At 40.8% G+C, this 24,197-nt stretch overlaps 1 protein-coding gene across 3 annotated transcripts in view; it reads left to right on the top strand.

Annotated features, from left to right (window-relative positions):
- LOC106877698 (lysM and putative peptidoglycan-binding domain-containing protein 2) overlaps positions 1-24,197 on the top strand; it is a 58,869-nt gene that overhangs the window by 27,948 nt on the left and 6,724 nt on the right. For all 3 annotated transcript variants that reach the window (XM_052977630.2, XM_052977632.2, XM_052977631.2), the window contains exon 2: positions 16,308-16,633. In XM_052977630.2, the coding sequence (XP_052833590.1) occupies positions 16,308-16,633 (326 nt within the window). The remainder of the gene's footprint in view (positions 1-16,307; positions 16,634-24,197) is intronic.

Here is a 24,197-nt window from a genome sequence, read left to right as displayed (position 1 = left end):
ACATCACCTGTCTTCAATCTTCTATCGTCTGCCATATGTACAGTCGTCTGCCATTTGTACAATCCTCTGTCGTCCATCTGTCATCTATCTCTCATCTATCTTCTGTCTTAAGTGTTTCGTCTTTTATCGCCTGTTGTTTACCATCTGTCACCTATCTGCTATCTTCTGCCTTCTATCATTTGTTTGTCTTTCATCTTCGTATCTTTTGTCTACCTTAATGTTATCCTTTCTATGTTCTTTCTGCTATCTTCCCAATCATATTCGACCATCTTATTATATATACTGGTTCGCTACACTTATTCACTGCTGTCATACCAATTCTGCATTCCGATTTCAATTCATCGCTGTTTCTCCATCAAGAAAGTCATTAGTTGTGCAATTATGTAGAGCGATTGGCCAAAAGTTAACGGCTTGTCTGAGTATGTGTACGTGTGTGCTTGTATGTATACATAAATAATTGAGAAGGCGAGTGGCTTAGTGGTTACCTCACGACCGTTAGGCCGTGCGTTCAATTCCCAGTGGAAATAAAATGAGATGAAATAAAAGATATACGATACATGTAGGTCAATTTGAGCGAATTCAGTCAATTCAAATACAAATTTTTGCTGTCCGTTTGGAATTTTGGGATTGCTTTCGTCTTATACTTGGAAATGTGTCTGCAGCGATTCAAGTATCTGATCTTTGGTTTAACTCATTGTCTGCCATGGACCCCTATTTGGGGATCTGCTAAAAAAAATCTCACTGCCTGTTGTTCGTTGTATTTAAAGTGAATTGCTTATGAGCATTGCATTTGCAGAGACGTGTTTAACAACATTTAGTAGTTAACGTTTGTCATTATTAATTGTAGCTAATTCTAGAGGACATTTTATGCCATAATTTGCAATTTTTGAACTACAAAAATATTGATTGTTTTGAAAACTTATTTATTATTTATTATTTTTTTTTTTTTTGCATTTCCCATCTTTATCATTCATTGATATTTCATATACATTCGCATTTGATACTATAGCTTCGTGGAGGCGCAATGGCCCAGTGGATAGGGCAGCGGAGTCGCGGTAAATAGGATCGCGGTTTCGATTCCCAGACCCGGCGTTGTGAGTGTTTATTGAGCAAAAACACCTAAAAGTTCCACAAGGCTCCGGCAGGGGATGGTGGCGAACCCTGCTGTACTCTTTCACCACAACTTTCTCTCACTCTTTCTTCCTGTTTCTGTTGTGCCTGTAATTCAAAGGGTCAGCCTTGTCACACTGTGTCACGCTGAATATCCCCGTGAACTACGTTAAGGGTACGCGTGTCTGTGGAGTGCTCAGCCACTTGCACGTTAATTTCACGAGCAGGCTGTTCCATTGATTGGATCAACTGGAACCCTCGACGTCGTAAGCGACGGAGTGCCACGAGTAATAGTAATAATAATAATAATAATAATAATTTCAAATTTTGCCTCAAGGACAACAATTTGTGGGGAGGGGATGAGTCGATTACTTCGACCCCAGTGTTCAACTGGTGTTTATTTTATCAACCCCAAAACGATGAAAAGCAAAGTCGACCTTGGCAGAAGTTGAACTCAGAATGTAGTGACAGGTGAAATACTACTGAACATTTTGTCCAGCATGCTAACGACTGTACCAGCTCCCCACCTTAAATAAATAAATAATAATAATAATAATAATAATAATCCATGGATGGAATTTATATTTTATTGCATCTTAAGAAACATGTGATTTGTGGAAACACATGTAGCGATGCATTAAAATAGTTATAAATTCCATCCAAGGATTATTGTTATTATTGCTATATTTATCTTACATTATATTGGCACAGCTCAGTTTGACCCCATAAAACTGCTATTGTCAGTTGGTAGCTGTAGCCGGCATAATGAAATTGGAGCTTTTTATATGCGTATTAAAAGAATCAGACAATCTGGAGCTGAAATAAACAAAAAGAAAAAAAACCTTCAGGGGAAAAAGACATTAGGTAATGTAGTCCTAGATATACTATGTCTAAACAAAAGGCTGGATGGTCACAGTTGGAACGCCTTGAATTATAGGTCTGTTAGATGAGGGTTGACCAAGGTCTAAAGAATACTTCAAATAGCACTTAAGGTCATGTAGTCCATGATAGACTATGTGCAAATTACAGATTTTTTGTGTCTTTTAAATCTCTTATTTATTTTCAGTCATTAGACTGTGGTCATGCTGGAGCTCCACCTTGAAGAATTTTTAGTTGAAGGAATTGACCCCGGGACTTATTTTAATTTTAAGCCCACTGCTTATTCTGTTGGTGTCTTTTGCTAAGCCTCTAAGTTATGGGGTTGTAAACACACCAACACTGTTTGTCAAGCAGTGGTGGGAGACAAACAGACAGAAACATGCACACACACACACACAGAGTTTGCTCCCCAACCACATCACATGGTTCTGGGTTTGGTCCCACTGCATGGCACCACGGGCAAGTGTCTTCTACTATAGCCTCGGGCCAACCAAAGCCTTGCGAGTGGATTTGGTAGACAGAAACTGAAAGAAGCCCATCATGTGTGTGTGTGTGTGTGTGTATGTGAGACCACTGTTCTACAACCGGTGTTGGTTCGGCACAAGACATCAATGGAATAAGTACCAGGCACTGAGGTTGATTCATTTGACTAATAATTCTACAAGATGGTGCCCCAGCATGGCCTCAGTCTAATGACTGAAACAAGTAAAAGACAAAAGTTCTATCTCTCTCCCCCTCTACACTCACACACACACGACAAGCTTCTTTCAGTTTCCGTTTACCAAATCTACTCACGAGGCTTTTGTTGGCCCATGGTGTCACGTAGTACAACTGAAAGCGGAATAACTTGGTTGGGAAGCAATCTTCTTATTACACACACACACACACACACAGTCACCCCTGCGCCTAGGGATTGGCACATTCGGAACATCCTTGATCACATGTCTACTGAACGAAGTCTGGCATGAGGCTAAATAACAAGTAGTCCTTTATAGGCACAGGAGTGGCTGTGTGGTAAGTCGCTTGCTTACCAACCGCATGGTTCCGGGTTCAGTCCGACTGCGCGGCACCTTGGGCAAGTGTCTTCTACTATTGCCTCGGGCCGACCAAAGCCTTGTGAGTGCATTTGGTAGACGGAAACTGAAAGAAGCCCGTCATGTGTGTGTATATGTATGTATGTATGTATGTATGTATGCATGTATGTGTGTATATGTTTGTGTTCTGTGTTTGTCCCCTCCCCCAACATCGCTTGACAACCGATGCTGGTGTGTTTACGTCCCCCGTAACCTAGCGGTTCGGCAAAAAGAGACCGATAGAATAAGTACTAGGCTTCCAAAGAATAAGTCCTGGGGTCGATTTGCTCGACTAAAGGTGGTGCTCCAGCATGGCCACAGTCAAATGACTGAAACAAGTAAAAGAAAAAGAGTGTGCACATAAATTGTTTTAAGAATAAAACTTTGTTATAACTTATCAATGTTCTCTAGATTACTTCTGTGACCTCTGACCTCCTTTTTTTCTTCTTTCTTTTAATGACGGCTTTTCATTGGTTGATGTTATTTCAATATATTCATTCATTCTATTTATTTTGTCTTTAATCTGCTCCCCTGTTTATCTCCGGTGTTTAGGTAATATGCCTAAGTTATCATTGCTTACATGTTAGGTCAATAGATGAACCAGCCAACAAGGCAGACCTCTACATGGTCACCAAACCTGTTAGAAATAGTAGCCAAACCGGCGAAGGTAAAGAATATGCACACCCGGTGTTTAGGGATCAGAGTGAAGGTTTTGAGTTAGGGTTAGGGTTTTTGTTACGCCGAAAATGGGTGGTGTGCATATTCTTTACCTCTGCCGCTAAACCACCCTTTTATTGTGTGTGTGTGTGTATAATCCAATGAAAGAAAACCTCTACGCCAGGGGTCAGCGAACAGGGGGTAAATTACGTGGCGATCTTTCGATACTAGGCCGAAATATCGGCCTTTTCCATAAAAAATGTTTTCGGTGATCTTTACCAAAGATCGGCCCGAGGGTCGATAAAAGAAGTGCCAGTCGTACACTGTGGTCAGTGTTATCGACTAAGCCCCTCACTCAAAATTGCTGGCCTCGTGTCGAAATTTTAAACCTTTATTATTATTTCAAAAACTAGGCGCTGGCGTGGCTGTGTGGTAAAAAGCTTGCTTCCCAACCACATGGTTCTAGGGTTCAGTCCCACAGCGTAACCACTTGGGCAAGTGTCTTCTACTATACCCTCGGGCCGATCAAAGCCTTGTGAGAGGATTTGGTAGACGGAAACTGAAAGAAGCCCGTCGTGTGTGTGTGTGTGTGTGTGCATGTATGTGTATATTTATGTGTGTGTGTCTGTTCCCTCACCATCGCTTGGCAACCGTTGTTGGTGTGTTTACGTCTACATAACTTAGTGGTTCAGTATAAGAGACCAATAGAATAAGTACTAGGCTTACAAAGAGTAAGTCATTTTCTTCGACTAAAAAAAAAAAAAAAACCCTTTAAGGCGGTGCTCCAGCATGGCCGCAGTCAAATCACTGAAACCAGTAACAGGATAAAAGAACTTGCAGATACACTGACGCCGGATTGGTGACAAACTAGGAGTATCAGCAGTAGTAGAGCATGGCAAGACTATTTAAGCATTTTATCTGATCAAATTCATCCTATGACTGCAGAACTGTTTCCGAAGGGAAACAATCTTTCAGGATGAAAATGCACCAACTCACACAGCTAAAGTTGTTACTGAATGGCACGAGAAACATTGCAGTGAAATTGGACAACATATCTGGCCACCACAGTTCCCAGATCTCAATATTATCGAACATTTATGGTGCATTTTAGAAAAACAAGGAGTCAATATCCTCCACCATCATCACTACAAGAACCGGAGACTGTTTTAGCTGAAGAATGGACAAAAATTCCTTTGGAAACAATTCAAACTTTGTATGAGTCCATACCTCGTAGAATTCAAGCTGTAATTACCGCCAAAGGCCGTCCTACCCCATATTAAAATAAATTTGCTTGAAACTTTTAAGGTGCTTCCATTATTTTGTCCAGCCCCTGTATATATATATATATATATATATATATATATATATATAATCATAAATATACAGGGATTAGCTTGAGTTGCTTCTCCAACATACTGAGAATTTAGAAATAGCAGTCAAAGAACTACTGATTCCAAACTACAAATTTTTTCTCTAACGGATGGCTATTTCTAAATTCTCAGTATGTTGGTTGCCCTATAGCTGTATATATATATATATATACTTTATTTAAAAGCAGCAGAAATATAACAAAACGATTGCATTGTTATCCTTTCTCCATTTCTAACAAAACTGTCCGACGAACGGGAACGTGAAACTCAGAGTAACGGTTTTTTTGTTATATTTCTGCTGCTTTTAAATAAAGCATATTACTCTACCTCTGGTATTTGAGTACTCTTTTTTCCACCTTGTTGCACATTTCATGTGCTTACTCCGGTATATATATATATATATATATATATATATGAGAGAGAGAGAGAGAGAGAGAGAGAGAGAGAGAGAGAGAGAGAGATTTGTATATGTGTATATATGAGATAAATTTGTAGAGATTATATGGCAGTCTTTCAATAAAAGTCCATGCTGCCATCCCATCCCATCGTGAGTGTGTGACAAAGTGCTTCATCCGTTTCACAGAGCTGAACAAACACTCACTCGTGACTATCGTCCATACTAAGAATTAAACATTGCCAAATACGTGTGTGTGTGTGTGTGTGTGATCTTATCTGGAAGACCCCTTAAGTGTTTTAGTGATACATGAAAAGTTAAACCGCTCTACTGACTTCTGAATCACCGTTAATGATGTTTGCGTATGGAATATTATCTCGGCTGACATCACCGATTGAAAAGCAATGTGTCTTATCTCCCTATGAAGCATCGTTTCGGCAGCGGTGGGGGGGGGGGGGGTTGACGGATTGGCGAGATAGAGGAGGTGGCTACAACGAAATACTACAATGGCGGCGGGCGCCGTTTTGATATGAACCTGCTATATCTTTTTTTTTTTGTGTCGTGTTTACAACAAAATGCATTGTTTGTTGATTACTGTTGTGACTTTGTTATTGTTATTTTTTATTTTCTGGCGTGTTAAATGTTATCTTGAAAGTTATTGCAGATAGCCCCCCCACCACCACCACCACGCTCACACATTCACACACATACATTTATAGTCTTTTATCAGGATAAGTTTGACGGCGGCCAATAAAACTTAGGGAACAGATAAAGCGGATCTTGTTCAAAACGGGGGCACCAGTATTTTCTTAACAAAACACTTTGAAACTTGGGACACTGGTAGAATGTGTCATATAAAACATCTTTTTCTCTTAGTCTTCTTAACCAAAAAAAACGTACATCGCAAGTTATTTCATGTTAAAGTTGTCGTATTTCTGTAATTTCAACCAATCACTGACGTCTATTCGGCTGTATATATTAAGTGCTGACTACGTAAACAAACGATTGTCAAACGATTTTGGCGGTGATAAAATTATTATTTCCTTGTCAAAAAATGACTGAAGCATATTGGCAGTAGCTAATAAACCTTTCTATTATAGGCACAAGGTATGGTTTTTGAGGGAAGGAGCAAGTCAATTAGGGTTAGGATTAGGGAAAACGAACACACGTGTGTTGCCTCTGCAAAATGTCAGAAGTAATGGAGATTAAATACGCTTTACACCGCTTAAACTACCAAAGGAGTAAGTGTAAACAGCTGAATACTTGTCAGTGATTGGTTGAAATTATTAAAATAAGACAATTTTTTACATGAAATAAATTTGAATACAAAAATTTTTTTCTGTTCTATAACACAAAATAGATAAGTATACGAAGTTTGAAAGTCTTTCAGTACCAAAAACACTACATAAAACATAAATGAAAACTGGTGCCCCCGTTTTGAACAAGATCCCATAAAGTATCTTTAATGTCGTATGTATGGTCTTTTGGCTTGCCAGCCCCTGTCAAACCGTCCCAACTCATGCCAGCGTGGAAAGCGGACGTTAAATTATGATAGTGGCGGTGTGGTAAGTAGCTTGCTTACGAACCACATGGTTCTGGGTTCAGGTACACTGTGTGGCACCTTGGGCAAGTGTCTTCTACTATAGCCTCGGGTCGACCAAAGTCTTGTGAGTGGATTTGGTAGACGGAAACTGAAAGAAGCCCGTCGTATATATATATATATATATGTGTGTGTATGTCTGTGTGTGTGTGTGTGTGTGTGTGTGTATGTTTGTGAGTCTGTGTTTGTCCCCGCAACATCGCTTGACAACCGATGCTGGTGTGTTTACGTCCCCGTAACTTAGCGGTTCGGCAAAAAAAGACCAATAGAATAAGTACTAGGCTTCCAAAGAATAAGTCCTGGAGTCGCTTTCTTCAACTAAAAGCGGTGCTCCAGCATGGCCGCAGTCAAATGACTGAGACAAGTAAAAGAGTAAAAAGAGTACTAAGTCGATTCTTGTATGCCAGAAAAATAGACTGTGCCTACTGGATCGGGGCTGACCTGGTGTTAAACAATCACATTCACATTTCACATACCTGACCTCTGGTGGTGCAGCACCAGAAACACAAAAGCAAGGAAGAGCAAACAGAATTTCAAATAAACAGCAGCGATAGGAGTGGGGTGGTTGGGTATTGGAGTCAGGGGTGGGTAGAAGCCTATGTCCACCTTTGTTTACCTGTGGCTTAGATTCCTGTAGCAGGAGGGGGGGGCAGATTAGGGGGCGGGGGTGGGGTAGGTCTGAACAGTGGTAAGGATGGGTGACATAACAGATTAATCAGTGATTAGGGGTATGGAGGGGTGGTGTTGGTGGGGTAGGAGTAGAGGAGCGGTTTCCAGAACATGCATAGAATGTGTTGAAAATGTCAAAACTGTTTTTAATTTTGTAGGCATGATATGTGTTTGTGGGTGTGTATATAATTGTCACTCTTTCTGCCCCCCCCCTAACTCTTTCTTTCTCTCTCTCTCTCTCTCTCATGTATATATATATATATATATATATAGGTATATTCCACACAGATGTACTTGTGTGTCTATGTATGTAGATATGGAAATATATTTACAGATCTAATATCTGTTGTCAGTTTGTTTTGTTGAGACTTAGCGCGAGTGCAGCCGGGTGGCAAGGAGCATCGAACAGACAAGTGTATACTCAAAGATGTGCATATGAGAGGACAGCTTTTAATTTGTCTTGGTCATTGGCCTATGGCCATGCTGGGGCACCACTTTGATGGCTTTCCATTCAAATCTACTCCCGTACTTCTTGTTTTGGTTGTATACTGAACTGCTAAGCTCTAGGGACATAAACAAACTTACAGCGGTTGGGGGCAAACACAGACACAGAAACATGCACACATAAATATATGCTTTTTACTTGTTACAGTCGTTTGGCTCTGGCCATGCTGGAGCACTGCCTTGAAGGGGTTTAGCTGAACAAATCAACCCCAGGACTTTTTTTTTTAATATATATATATTTATATGTTCTTTATTCTTCTATTTGGTTCAGTCATTTGACTGTGGCCATACTGGAGCACTGCCTTCAGTCGAACAAATCAACCCCAGGACTTATTCTTTGTAAGCCTATTACTTATTCTATCGGTCACTTTTGCCGAACTGCTAAGTTATGGGGACGTAAGCACACCAATATCGGTTGTCAAGCGATGTTGGGGGGACAAACTCAGGCACACAAATACACACATATATATTTATACACATGACAGACTTCTTTCAGTTTCCATCTACCAAATCCACTCACAAGGCTTTGGTCAGCCTGAGGTGAGGCTATAGTAGAAGACACCTGCCCAAGGTGCCACACAGTGGGACTGAACCCGGAACCATGTGGTTGAAAAACGAGCTTCTTACCACACAGCCACTCCTACTCCTATCTATCTGTCTCTCTGTCTGTCTGTCTGTCTCTGTCTATCTATCTATCTATCTATCTATCTATCTATCTGTGTGTGTGTGTGTGTGTGTGTGTGTGCACATACCTTAATACCAATATATATATCTTTATGTGTGTCTATATATACACACGGTCACACACACATGCACGCACTCACACACACCCGCACATACATGATGGACTTCTACACAGTTTCCGTCTACCAAATTCCCTCACAGGGCATTGGTTGGGCCAAGGGTATAAGCAGAAAATGGTGCTTGCCCCAGGTACCCTGCAGTGGGATTGAGCCCCCAAACCACAGTGTTACAAAGTAAGCTTCTTACCCAAAGAGCCATTTTTGTTGTTGTTGTTGTTGTAATGAAATCCCAATTCAGCAACCACTGAATAAACCACTCCCAACCATTCTATACACATCGACAATACAAACAATGCCATGCTGAAGAGGATCGTTGGTGTCTCAGTAGCAATGGTGGTGGGGATGTTGGTGGTGGTAGTAGCAATGGCAGTTGTGGTGGTGGCGCTGGTGGTGATGTTGGCTGTAGCAGTGGTGGTGGCAGTGTCAGTGGTTCTGGCGGTAGTGATGGTGGTCGTCGTGATGGTAGTAGCAGTGGCGGTTGTGGTGGTCGTGGCGCTGGTGGTGATGTTGGTTGTAGCAGTGGTGGTGGCGATGTTGGTGGTGATCGTGGTGGTAGTAGCATTGGCAGTTATGGTGGCAGCGCTGGTAGTGATGTTGGCTGTAGCAGTGGTGGTGGCAGTGTCAGTGGTTCTGGCGGTAGTGATGGTGGTGGTTGTGGTGGTGGCGCTGGTAGTGATATCGGTTGTAGCAGTGGTGGTGGCGATGTTGGCGGTGCTAGTGGTGATCGTGGTGTTGGTGGCGGCAATGGTGATTGTAATGATGGCAGTCACAATGTTGGCAATGCTGTAGTGGTGGCTGTGCCAGCAGTGGTGGTGGTGGTGGTGGTGGTTTCTTTCCAATGGCGGTTGTGGCGGTGGTGTTCAACGCCGGGAGGTCTGGCAGTTTCCTTCTTTGTTTTTTTCTTCTTTATAACCATTGAATGCAAACCACATAACCAAACATGAACTACTTCTTCCAGCACTACCATTGCCACCCCACCATTCGCTGTGATTGTTTGTGCATGTGGCATGCAGGGCGGGTCGGGTGGGGGAGGATTTTGTGGTATTCGGGGTGTCAGGTGTAAAGAGGGCAAGTTAAAAATTATGGATTTGCTTTTGTGCAAAGTGATATATGTGGACCTCTGCAAACTTGTGTGCATCTGTGTGAGTATTCATGTATGTGTTGACAGCTAGGTGTGGGCATAGCTTTGTGGTAAGAAGCTTGCTTTACAATCACATGGTTCCGGGTTCAGTCCCTCTGCATGGCACCTTGGGTAAGTGTCTTCTACTATAGCCTTGGGCTGACCAAAGCCTTGTGAGTGGATTTGGTAGACAGAAACTGAAAGAAGCCTGTCATATATATCATCGTCATTTCCGTCTACCAAATCCACTCACAAAGCTTTGGTCAGCCTGAGACTACAGTAGAAGACACTTACCCAAGGTACCACACAGTGGGATTGAACCCGGAACCATGCCTTTAGGGAGTAACCTTCTTACCACACAGCCACACTTGCATGTTTGCTTCCCAACCGAATGGTTCCGGGTTCAGTCGCACTGCATGGCACCTTGGGTAAGTGTTTTCCACTATATCCCCTGGGCCAACCAAAGCCATGTTTATGGTTTTTGTAGACGGAAACTGAATGAAGCTTGTCATAGATGTGTACGTTGTTGTGCAGAAATGCAATAAAACTAGATATTGCAAAATGAAAATTCATAAATCGTTCGTCCCTCTTAACGAATTTGATTAATTTCATTTCACTTGTCATTCTTTTGTAATCTTTTACATTCAAATCAGTAAAATAAAGCATAAAATTACAGAAGAAAAGCAAAAAATAAAACAACAATGATTACAGATACTATTCATTCAAATTCGTTTATTTAATAATTGTCACCTAAGATACAAACAATTTTTGTGGTCCTGTCTGATTTATGGAAATGTAAAACTCTTTTTCAAAACACCGTCGGACTTATAATGTAAAGTAAACACAGATAACTAAAATATTGAAAAGTACCGTTTATAGTAAAGTTTGTTTGCCAACATAACATGGCAGTCCTGGTTTAGGACAAATGTTGCTGTAATTTAGCCCCAGGAGACATCATCTCCAGCTGGCTATACGACACGATCTGTGTCCTTATATTTTGCAGCCAGCTGGAGACGATGTCTCCTGGGGCTAAATTACAGCAACATTCGTCCTAAACCAGGACTGCCATGTTATGTTGGCAAACAACCTTTACTACAAAGTACTGTTACTGAATATCTTATGTTGTGAGATTTAAAAAATTGTAATTTATACTCATGTAAAAGCTGAATTTTTTAGACCATTTTTTAAGGTCAAATTTATGGGGCTGACTATTACAGGGTTACTATTTTCGAGGAGCAGAAATTCAAGCTAGAATCCAAAGTACCGTATCAGCAACAGAAACCCAACTGATCTCTAAGTGAATAAAAACAAAAACACAATGAATTACAGAAATGTTACCTATTGTATGCATTGATCTAGCGATTAACTAAATGTTTTTAGGATTACCGGAATCATGCCTCTGTACGAATTCATACAGTGGTGTTTGCTGTTGTTCGCCGATAGTGTTGCCAGTGAAACATGTTTCTCACCATTTAAACAATGAGTATATGGGTGCATGTGTTTATTGTGCTTGAAGATGTGTGCAGGTCTGCGGCCTATCCCGTGCACACATGCGCATAAGGCAGAAAGCTGGCAGAATCATTAGCACGCCGCCCAGAATGCTTAGCGGTATTTTAGCTGTTATTGTGTTCTGAGTTCTAATTCCACCAAGAGAATATATATATATATATATATTGGAGCCTGGTGTTGCCATCCGGTTTCACCAGTCCTCAGTCAAATCGTCCAACCCATGCTAGCATGGAAAGCGGACGTTAAACGATGATGATGATGATGATGATATATATCATCATCTTCATCATCATCATCATCATTTAACGTCTGCTTTCCATGCTAGCATGGGTTGGACGATTTGACTGAGGACTGGTGGAGCCCGAAGGCTACACCAGGCTCCAATCTGATTTGGCAGAGTTTCTACAGCTGGATGCGCTTCCTAACGCCGACCACTCCGAGAGTGTAGTGGGTGCTTTTACGTGTCACCCGCACGAAGGCCAGTCGGGCAGTACTGACAACAGCCACGCTCAAAATGGTGGTACTGGCAACGGCCACGCTCCAGGCAACCATCAATTGACAGGGCTATGGAGAGCTGAAAGCACATGCTCTGGTAGACTTGTGGGTGTTGGGGATTTCTTTCCCTGTGAGTGATATGAAAGCCAATATGAGAGAGAGAGAGAGAGTTTCTCTCCTGATAACTACCACAGTATTGTTTGTTCTAACAGAACATTGAATAGTGTTCAGTCAACGGTCAAATATATATATATAGTTGATCAGTGAGGTGGAGATTTAATATGCTAGAAATAGATCACATGTTGTGTCTACTAAGACCTAGTAGTTCTCAAAAGAACGTTCATTTTCCACTCTGGCATACTAAGTATTATATGTAAATATGTGTGTGCATATATATATGTATATACACACACACAAATATATATATGTGTGTGTGTGTGTGTGTGTGTGTATACATATCTATCTGAGTGTATATGTTCATTTGCATGTGTGTGTCTGTATGCACAATGATTATCTATCAAATTTCGATATAAACAGGTTCTTCTTCGGCAAGTTGTATCAGCAACAGTACAACTACAGGTACCGCCATTATCACGTACAAAGGTACCTCTGTTCCACCCATGACCAACACAAACAGTCCTCTGTGTAAATATATGCATTAATACAGGGAATTGGATTTCTTTGAGAAGTGGGTGGTGATTGTTTGTCCTAGTTCATTCAGTATGTATTTATATCTTGTTTCTGCATATATATAACCCTCTCGTTTCTCTCTCTTTCTCTCTGACTCTTTCTGTCTGTCTGTCTCTCTCTATTCCGCCAACCATTAACATTACCATTATCACTATCACCATCTCTAATATCAAAACTGCTCTTCATGAAAAGCAGCTAAATCTCCCTCATATTACACCCTAATTCATCATCATCATCATTTAACGTCCGTTGTCCTTGCTGGCATAGTTCGGACGGTTTGACCAGAGGTGGCAAGCCGGAGAGCTGCACCAGGTCCCAGTCTGATCAGGCATGGCTTCTACAGCTGGATGCCCTTCCTAACGCCAACCACTTTGCTGTGTGTGCTGGGTACTTTTACGTGGTACTGCACTGGCACTTTTACATGGCACTCCATAGGCACTTTTATGTGACACCATATACGAGCATTTTTATGTGGCACTGCACAGGTACTTTTACATGGCACTCCATGGGCACTTTTACATGACACCATACGAGCACTTTTATGTGACACTGCACAGATACTTTTACATGGCACTCCATGGGAACTTTTAGGTGACACCATACGAGCACTTTTATGTGGCACTGCACAGGTATTTTTACATGGCAACACATGGGCGTACTTTACATTGAACTGCACAGGAACTTTCATGTGGCACTGCATGGGCACTTTTCCATGTCACCACACAGGTGTCTTTACATGGTGCTGCATGGGTGCTTTTACATTGGGTCACATGGATGCTTTTATGTGGCACTGCATGTGAATTTTACATAGCACTGTCACAAGTGCTTTATATCATCAATATATGATATATAAATGTGTGTGTGTGTGTGTGTGTGTGTGAGAGCGAGAGAGATACAGACAGAGTAATATAAGATATGGACTCAGAGAATCATGAGACTTTCAGAGTCAGCTTCTCTTACAGTCTTACAATGCAGGGCTGTGGAGTCGAAGCCAAAAAACTCCGACTCCGACTCCTCTTCTATTGGCACCTCCTGCTCTGATTCCAACTCCGACTCTGGCTCCTCTTTATGTAATCAAGTAATTGTGGTCTACATATCTCATAAAGCATACGCTTGTACTTTGAGCAGGCCCCTAGGTTATAACTGGTTTATATTGCTGTTGGCCCTCCATCGCTTACGACGTCGAGGGTTCCAGTTGATCCGATCAACGGAACAGCCTGCTCGTGAAATTAACGTGCAAGTGGCTGAGCACTCCACAGACACGTGTACCCTTAACGTAGTTCTCAAGGATTTTCAGCGTGACACAGAGTGTGACAAGGCTAACCCTTTGAATTACAGGCACAACAGAAACAGGAAGTAAAAGTGAGAGAAAGTTGTGGTGGAAGAGTACAGCAGGGTTCGCCACCATCCCCTGCCGGTGCCTCGTGGAGCTTTTAGGTGTTTTCGCTCAATAAACACTCACAACGCCCGGTCTGGGAATCGAAACTGCGATCCTATGACCACGAGTCCGCTGCCCTAACCACTGGGCCATTGCGCCTCCACGGTTTATATCAAAGAATAAAGATATCGTGAGCCGGAATCAGAGTCGGTATAGTTTTACTGACTCCGACTCCACCTACCCCTTAATTGTTTCCGACTCCACAGCCCTGCTACAGTGACCATTTGTTTGGCTCCTGTAAAGAGCCTAGCAGTATAGACAATTTATCAACCTCAGATGTTGTGAGGTATTTTTAGAGAAGAAAATAAAACAGCAAAAAATTTTCACGAAAAATACAAATTAAACAATTGGCAAAAAATGCCCGTTGGTCTGCCATAACATGATCAATGACAACAGCAAATAGATACGTCATGGCTAAGCAATAATAAAACCAAACATATAGAAGAGCAGCTGGAAACAGTAACAATCCAAAGGTAGGACAGATCCAAAGGTAGGATGGAACAGTGAGGGGAGTGTTGTGATATATGGAGAACAGTGATCTTAGAAGACTGCCACACGCATACACATATATTATCATCATTTAGAGTGCATTTTCCATGCTGGCATGGGTTGGACGGTTTGACTGAAAGCTGGTAAGCTTGTGAGCTGCACCAGGTTCCGATCTGATTTGGTAAGGTTTCTACAGCTGAATGCCCTTCCTGACGCCAACCACTCCAAGAGTGAAGTGGGTGCTTTTTACGTGCCAGTTACGAAACACTGGCATCAGCCGTGACTATGATCTGACATTTTTTATCTTTTACTCATTTCAGCCATTAAACTGCAGCCATGCTGGGGCACTGCCTTGCAGAATTTTTTTTTTTTTTAGTCAAATGAATTGAACCCAGAATTTATTTTTTAAAAACCCAGTACTTATTTTGTCAGGCCCTTTTGCCAAACCACTAAGTTACAAGGACATAAACACACCTTCCCCAGTTGTCAAACAGTAATGAGAAACATAGACACACATTCATGTGTATATATATATATATATATATATATATATATATATGTATATGTATGTGTGTGTGTATATATATATATATATATATGTACACACACACACACACACACACACACACACACACACACACACACACACATATATATATTTACATACACATACATACATACATACATACACATACGCAACAGGCTTCTTTCAGCTTCTGTTTACCAAATCCAATTGCAAGACTTTGGCTGGTCTGAGGCTATAGTAGGAGACACTTGTCCAAGGTGCCATGCAGTGGGACTGAACATGGAATCATGTGGTTGGGAAGCAAGCTTCTTACCACACAGGCGAGCTGGCAGAATTGTTAGCACGCCGGGTGAAATGCTTAGTGTCTGCTGTTATGTTCTGAGTTCACATTCCACCGAGGTCGACTTTGCCTTTCATCCTTTTGGGGTTATATATATATATATTTATATATATATATGCATGCATGTGTGTGTGTAATGTAAAGAAATAGGGATTTGGAATCTGGTAAGGTACCTTAATAGCACTCTGATATAATCCAGATCTGACCAACCATATTGAATGAAAGACGTTCAGAATTGTGTTTTCTCAAGAATACAATGCATCATTCAGTCTAAGAATTGAAACCACAATCTTATGATCATGAATCCAACACCTTACCTACTAAACCACATACCTCCATACACACACACACACACACACGATAGGTTTTTTTTTTCAGTTTTTGTGTACCAAATCCACCCAAAGACATTATTGAGAAAACATTTTGCCCAAGGTGCCATGCAGTGGGACTGAACCTGGAATCTCACGGTTGGGGTGCAAACTCCTTTACTGCACACACTCACACCTACACAATTCAAAGACCCCATTTTAAAGTATTTGTAATCCAGGCATGTTTTTGTTTTACTCTTGTTGCTTTTTTAAAAAAAATTTCTTTTTCTTTCTACTGTGTCTCACTCCGTCTATCTCTTTAATTCTTTCTAGGTGGAACAGTTAAAACGAGAAAACAAATTATGGTCAAACGATGCCTTAGTCCTCCGCGAATTCCTACTGGTACCGGTGACCAAAGAGAACTCCAAATGCGTGCCCGCTGGCTCCGAGATTGTTCGAGCTGCCACCCTGAAGTCCGATACAGACTCTGTCCGAACGGCTAGCAATAGCAGCAGTAACGGTCCTTGTGAAGACTGCGACAGCGAAAGGGTGTCCAGTACGAGTGCGCCGGATTTATCGGCCAAAGACTTTCTAAACAAATATGATTCCAGCATTGCACAGCTCAAGTCAAATGTGCAAAGAATGGAAGAAAGTACTAGGTAAGCTCTCTAAAACTCCCAAAGAATACTTTCAAAGCAACCCCGATCCTCTATCCCTTCTTCTTGTCTTCTTTCTTTTGGTTTCGGTCATTATCTTTCGCTGGTGAATTCTTTTCGTTTCTTGTGGTACTTCATAAAATGTGGTACTTTTTTTTCTTAAGGTACTTCATAAAATGCCTTGTAGTATTTATTTTCCAGCTCTTTATACTCTGAGTTCAAACCCAGCTGTGGTCAATTTCGCCTTTTGTTCCTCCAAGGTCACTTGCATTAAATTACCAGTCACGTACAAGTATCAGTGCTATCAACCAAACCCCTCCCATCGAAAATTGCTCACCTTTGTGCCTAAATCAGAAACCATTATTATTATTATTATTATTATTATTATTATTATTATTATTATTATTATTATTATTATTATTATTATTATGAAGACAGCAAGCTGGCAGAATTGTTAGCACACCGGGCGGAATGCTTAGCAGTATTTTGTCTGCCACTACGTTCTGAGTTCAAATTCTGCCGAGGTCGACTTTGCCTTTCATCCTTTCGGGGTCGATAAATTAAGTACCAGTTGCATACTGGGGTCGATGTAATCAACTCAATCCGTTTGTCTGTCCTTGTTTGTTCCCTCTGTGTGGAGCCCTTTGTGGGCAGTAAAGAAATAAGAAACGTTAGCATGCCGGACAAAATGCTTAGCAGTATTTCGTCTCTCTTTACGTTCTGAGTTCAAATTCCGTTGAGGTTGACATTGCCTTTCATCATTTCGGGGTCGATGAATTAAGTACCAGTTGTGTACTGGGGTTGATCTAATTCACTAGCTCCCTCCCCCCCAAATATTTCGGGTCTTGTGCCTAGAATAGAAAAGAAAAGAAGCATTAGTACGCTGGACGAAATGCTTAACACTATTTCACCCATCGCTACGTTCTGAGTTCAAAGTCTGCATTTTGGGGTTGATAAATTAAGTACCAGTGAAACACTGGGTTGACCCCTCCCACAACAATCTCAGGCCTTGTGCCTGTAGTAGAAAGGATTATTATTGTTGTTGTTATGATGGAGATCTGTCAAAATCTTTAGCACACCAGGCAAAATTCTGATCAGCATTTCATCTGTGTTTATGTTCAGAGTTCAAATTTGACTGAGGTCGACTTTGCTTTTCATCCTATCGGGGCCGATAAATTAAGTACCAGTGAAACGCTGGGTCGATATAATCGACTAGTCCCCTTCCCCCAAATTTCAGACCTTATTCCTAAAGAACTGATGTTTCAGAAACCCAAAAGAAACATCCATGTACGTTAGTTTGGGACTGCGGGGATCAGGGATCAATTCCTTTGATTATCCTAAAGAACTCATTATTAACCCTTTAGCATTCAGACTAATCTGTCAAATTTAATACTTATTCAAATTCTTTCGACTTTATTATGTATTATCTCACAGCTTTCAGATTTCATTGATGTGATTGTATGTTCTTAGACTGACATTGTAGGGTAGGTGTAAGAGGTCAGATCTTGACAGTTTGAACGTAAAACAGGAAAGACATTTTGGGCCAATGCTGTTGAGTTAAATCTTTATCTCCAATCCCCAGATTCCATCATCACACCCACCTCTTGATTTTTGAATTTTCAAAAAGCCAAAAAAAAAAAAACACATCTCTGCTGGTTTGGGATTGTGGGACAACTTTACTTTGGCTATCGTAAAGAACTGATTATTAAACCTTCATCTCCAACCCTCAAATTCCATCAAAACCCCATCAATCAATTTTTGAGTTTTCAGAAACTCAAAAGAATTTTCCCTCCTTGTTGTTTTAGAACTGTGGGATCAATTCCTTTGATTATCCTAAAGAACTCATTATTAACCCTTTAGCATTCACACTATTCCATCAAATATAATGCTTATTCATTCATATTGTTCAGAATTTATCATGCATTATCTCACATCTTTCAGATTTCATGTTTTTAGATTGACATTGTAGGGTAGGTGTAATAGGTCAGATCTTGACAGTTTGAACGTAAAACAGTTTGGGCCAGATGTGACCAGTTTAAATGCTAATGAGTTAAATCTTTATCTCCAATCCTTAGATTCCATCAATACCCCGTCCCTTGATTTTTGAATTTTCCAAATGCAAAAAAAAAAAAAGAAACATCTCTGCATGTTGATTTGGGATTTTGGGACAACTTTACTTTGGCTGTCCCTAAAGAACTGATTATTAAACCTTCATCTCCAGCCCTCAAATTCCATCAAAACCCCATCTCTCAATTTTTGAGTTTTCAGAAACTCAAAAGAATTTTCCCTCCTTCTTGTTTTGGGACTGAGATGTGTTCCATTGATTATCCTAAAGAACTTGTTATCTCCAATCTTTATCTCCAATCCTCAGATTCCATCAACACCCCCCACCTCTTGATTTTTGAATTTTCAAAAAGCCAAAAAAAAAACACACACTCCTACATGTTGTTTTCAGTCTGTGGGACAACCTTCCTTTGATTATTCTACAGAACTAATTACCAATCCTCCAGCATTTAGATTACTCTGTCAAATGTAATACTTATTTATTCACATTGTTTTGAATTAATCATGCATGACCTCATGGCTTTGATATTTAAATCCTGTGATTGCTTATTGTTAGAATGACATTATAGGGTAAATGTGAGGGACAGGATATCAGGATCTCAAGATCTGGGTGGTTTGAACACAAAACAGACCGAATATTTAAACTAGATATGGCTGGTTTAACCCTAAAGCATTCAGATTACTCTATCAAATGTACTGGAAAAAGCCATATATATTTGCAAAGAAATATCTTTCGCATCGAAGGTCGGCGATTGTTGTACGCTGAGGATGGGAAAATACCCAGAAACTCGAGTCCGTACGTATCGCAGATCAAGATGGGAAAGATAACTTCCCTTTGCAAATATAGACAGGACACAGATGTGTGTCGATAGCCAGCTGGAGGAGATGTTCTCCTGGGGCTAAAAGCAACAGTAACATCCACCCTTAGGGGTCAGCCACATTTAAGTGGCAAATATACTTCACTTTATCCATATTGTTTTGAATTAATCCTGCATCATCTTGCATCTTCGAGATTTCAATGATGTAATTGTTTCTTTTTACTATGACATTGTAGAGTAGGTGCAAGATGTTAGAAAGGGTCAGTTTGAACATAACAGAGGCAGAATATTTTGACCGGATATGGTCGGATTGAATGCTAAAGGGATAAATGCTACAGGGTTTAAACCTTCATCTCTATTCCTCAAATTCCATCAAAAATTCCATCTCTTGGTTTTTTTTTGAGTTTCCTGATAGCCATGCATGTTGGTATCGGGCCATGGAATGACCGTCCTTCAAATCATAACTCTTTTACTCTTTTACTTGTTTCAGCCATTTGGCTGCAGCCATGCTGGAGCACCGCCTTGATGGGTTTTAGTTGAAGAAATCAACCCAGGACTTATTCGCTGTAAGCCTAGTATTTATTCTATCGGTCACTTTTGCCAGACCGCTAGACATAAACACACCAGCATCAGTTGTCAAGCGATGGTGGGGGAGACAAACACAGACATAGACACACACACGCACACACATATATGTATGTATGTGTATATATATATATATATATGTATATATATATGTATATATATATATATATATATATATATATATATATATATAGACTGGAGCCTGGTGTTGCCATCCGGTTTCACCAGTCCTCAGTCAAATCGTCCAACCCATGCTAGCATGGAAAGCGGACGTTAAACGATGATGATGATGATGATGATATATATATATACTTTATTTAAAGCAGCAGAAATATAACAAAAGACTGTTACTCTGAGTTTCACGTTCCTGTTCATCAGACTCTGCCTCTGGTATTTGAGTACTCTTTTTTCCACCTTGTTGCACATTTTATGTGCTTACTCCGGTATATATATATATATATATATATATATATATATATATATATATATATATATATATGGTGGGCTCCTTTCAGTTTCCATCTATCATTTCTACTCATGAGGCATTGGTCAGCCCGAGGCTATAGTAGAAGACACACTTACCCAAGGTGCCATGCTGTGGGACTGAACCGGAAGCAAGCTTCTTACCACACAGCCATACCTGTGCCTGGCTTCTTACCATACATTAATTGCTAATTTCTTATCCTCCAATTCCACCGAGACCCACCTGTGACTGAGTTTCCGAAAACAAACAAAAAAAAGACAAAAAAATATGGGGGGGGGGGGGTTGAGTGGTAAGTACAGTAAGTAGAAATAAATAGTTAAAAAAAAATAAAAGGTGAAGTGGTCACATAAAGAGGATATTGACCTTGTGTTTTTGATTGTTCTTTTCAGTTTGGGTGAAGGTCAAAGGTCATCAAATAATGATTGGCAGATAACAATTCCTTCCCAAAGTCTTACTTCATCCTACCAACTCCCAGGTTTCCAAGAGGCTGACTGTTAAGGTATTATATATGTCTATATATGTATGTGTGTAATGTGTGTGTGTGTATGTGCTTGTGTGTGTGTATGTGCTTGTGCGTGTGTATGTGCTTGTGTGTGTGTGTGTATGTGTGCTTGTGTGTGTGTGTGTGTGTGTAATGTATGGAAGAGAATGTGGAGGGTGTGCATGGTATGTGGTTGTGTATATAAAGGACTGTATATGCAGGGGTGCTGCAAGGGTCTTGGCTTTAAGGGTATCACGAAAGGCCCTGGTTGAAGGCTCAACCTTCCGAGTTCTTTTACAGGGCTTAGAAAAGCTGAAGGACCTCTGCAAGTGAGTGTGTGGATCTGAGAGGGGAACATGTTGAATAAAAGCATAACTGACTGATCTTCCTAATCCCCTCCTGTGTGTGTGTGTAACCATCTTTATCATAACCAATGAGATCCCAGTTGTATGGTGTATTATAACCAATGAGATCCCAGTTGTATGGTGTATGACACTGTGTATACAGGGCTATGTGTGTGTGTGTCTATAAGATGTGTGGTGGTGTATGTAGAGAACTATATGTGGTGTGTATATGATGTATAATGGTGTATTGCTGTGTAATTCGAGAACTGTATGTAACGTGTACGATGTGTGTTAGTGTGTATATATTGATATCTATGGTGGGTGTATGTAGCAGTCTATATGTGTTGGGTGTATATAGTAATCTATGTTGTGAGTGTATATAGCAATATATGTGGTGAGTGTATAACAGTCTATATGTGGTGGGTGTATATAGCAGTCTATATATGGTGAGTGTATAACAGTCTATACGTGGTGGGCGTATATAGCAGTCTATATGTGGTGAGTGTATAACAGTCTATATGTGGTGGGCGTATATAGCAGTCTATATGTGGTGAGTGTATATATCAGCTTATATGTGGTTGGTGTATATAGAAGACTGTGGTGTCTATGATAGTGTATATACAGGGTTGTTTGTGGTGTATATAAGATATATAATGGTATATGATAGTGTGTGTATATAGACGACTATGTGGTGTGCGTAAGATGTATAATGGTATATGTAAGTGTGTGTATATATAGAAGTCTATATGTAATGGGTGTATATAGAGAACTATGTGGTGTGTGTAAGATGTATAATGGTATATGTTAGTGTGTGTGTATATATATATATACATATATATATATAAATTTCTATCTGATTGGTGTATATAAAGGATTATGCGTTGTGTATGGTTGTTAACAAGGTGCATTTAAAAATTATCCAACTTTTTTTTTTATTTTCCTGCCAAAACTAATGCCATATAGGTAAAATCCCTTGGGTGAGAAGTAGCATCACCCTTCCTGTACGTGCGTGAAAATTTTCGTGCTGGTAGGCCGCATCAGTTTCCTGGCTGTTATGCCTAGAGGTCGGACATGTAGTATACACACACACACACTCACCAGATTTTCGTTTTCATCCAAGATGACTGAACACATCAAGCAGAGATCAGAGACCCATCTCTCATCACTTGTGATGATGGTTTCATAAAACTGGGTCATGGTTTGCACAGTCCAGCATGTTCTGAATGATTTCCGTTGAGCACTTTGGGGATGATTTTTACCGACCCTCTCCATATGCACAAATCCTTCGCTAAAATGGAACACACTGATTTTTTGCTTGTTACCACTTTGTGAGCAATTTCCTGGGTTGCTGCTACACAGCGGCCTTCCATGAGTATTTACTGACCCGTCTCAATCAGCTTTTTGTTTCAGCTTGTGGATGGTCTTCTTGAGCCTGCACTGAGCAGAGATACTGCATCAAGTTTTGCCAAAAGCTTGGTGATACTCAAGCTCAAATGATCCTTAAGATTCAGCAAGAAGTCTTTGGCGATGATGCCATGGGCAAAATTCAGATCAAGGAATGATGCAACGTCTTCAAACATGGTTGCACCTCGGTGAAGAACACTGCACGGTCAAGCTGGCCATCGACAAACTGAGACAAGGAGCTGCTTGGGACGGTTTGGTGAACAATCATGGAAGACTGTCGTGTAACAACACAGGAAATTGCCCACAAAGTGGGAATAAACAGAGATCGGTGTGTTCAGTTTTTTTAATGGAGGAATTGTACATATGGAGAGTGTTGGTGAAATTTCTCCCCAAGGTGCTGGCTGAGCAACAGAAGCATCTCTGCAATGGAAACCACTCGGGGGCATTCTGGACTGTGCAAACCACAACCCATGATCATAAGACTGTGGTTTCGATTCCTGGACCGGACGATGCATAGTGTTCTTGAACAAGAAACTTCATTTCACAATCCTCCAGTCCACTCGGGTGGCAAAAGGTGAGTAATCCCGCAAAGGACAAGCATCCTATTCAGTTGGGAAATATATATCCTATGGAAACCAGAAAACCGGCCCTTAGGAGTCAGTATGACTCGTGGAGGTTACTCTACCTTTTCCCTAGTGGTTAGGGTGTTGGACTCATGAGTGTAAGATTATTGTTTTGAGTCCTAGACTGGGTGATACATTATGTTCTTCAGCAAGACACTTCATTTCACATTGCTCCAGTCCACTCAGCTGACAAAAATGAGTAACTCTGAGATGGACCGGCGTCCCATCCAGGTGGGAAATATATACGCCATGGGAATTGGGAAACTGGCCCCTATAAGTCTGTATGACTTGGAAAGGAACTTTAACTTAGTAGTTAGGGTGTTGGATCCATGATTGTAAGATTGTGGTTTCGATTCCTGGACCGGGCGACGCATTGTCCTTGGGCAAAACACCTCATTTCACATTGCTCCAGGCCACTCAGTCTCATCCAGGTGGTAGTGTGCTGTGTTTCCGAAGACTTCTCAAGCCAAGTGAAATCATAGTCTTGGCTGATGCTAGTGTCACATAATTGGCACCCATGCCAGTGCCACATAAAAAGCCCCCCGTTACACTCTTGGAGTGGTTGGCATTAGGAAGGGCATCCAGCTGTAGAAACCATTTCCAAATCAGACTACAACTTGGTACAGCTCTTCGCCTTTCCAATTCCAGTCAAACCCATGCCAGAATGGAAAACAAGCTGTAAATGATGATGATGATGATGATGATGAGGATGATGTATGTTGGTAGTTAATCATGGACACTGAATGTAGCAGATTTTATGTGTA

The sequence above is a fragment of the Octopus bimaculoides genome, chromosome 28 (genome assembly GCF_046866305.1).
Source record: "Octopus bimaculoides isolate indiv1 chromosome 28, ASM4686630v1, whole genome shotgun sequence".
Classification (NCBI taxonomy): domain Eukaryota; kingdom Metazoa; phylum Mollusca; class Cephalopoda; order Octopoda; family Octopodidae; genus Octopus; species Octopus bimaculoides.
The sequence above is the reverse complement of the archived record's forward strand: the minus strand, read 5'-3'. Positions and strand labels throughout refer to the sequence as shown.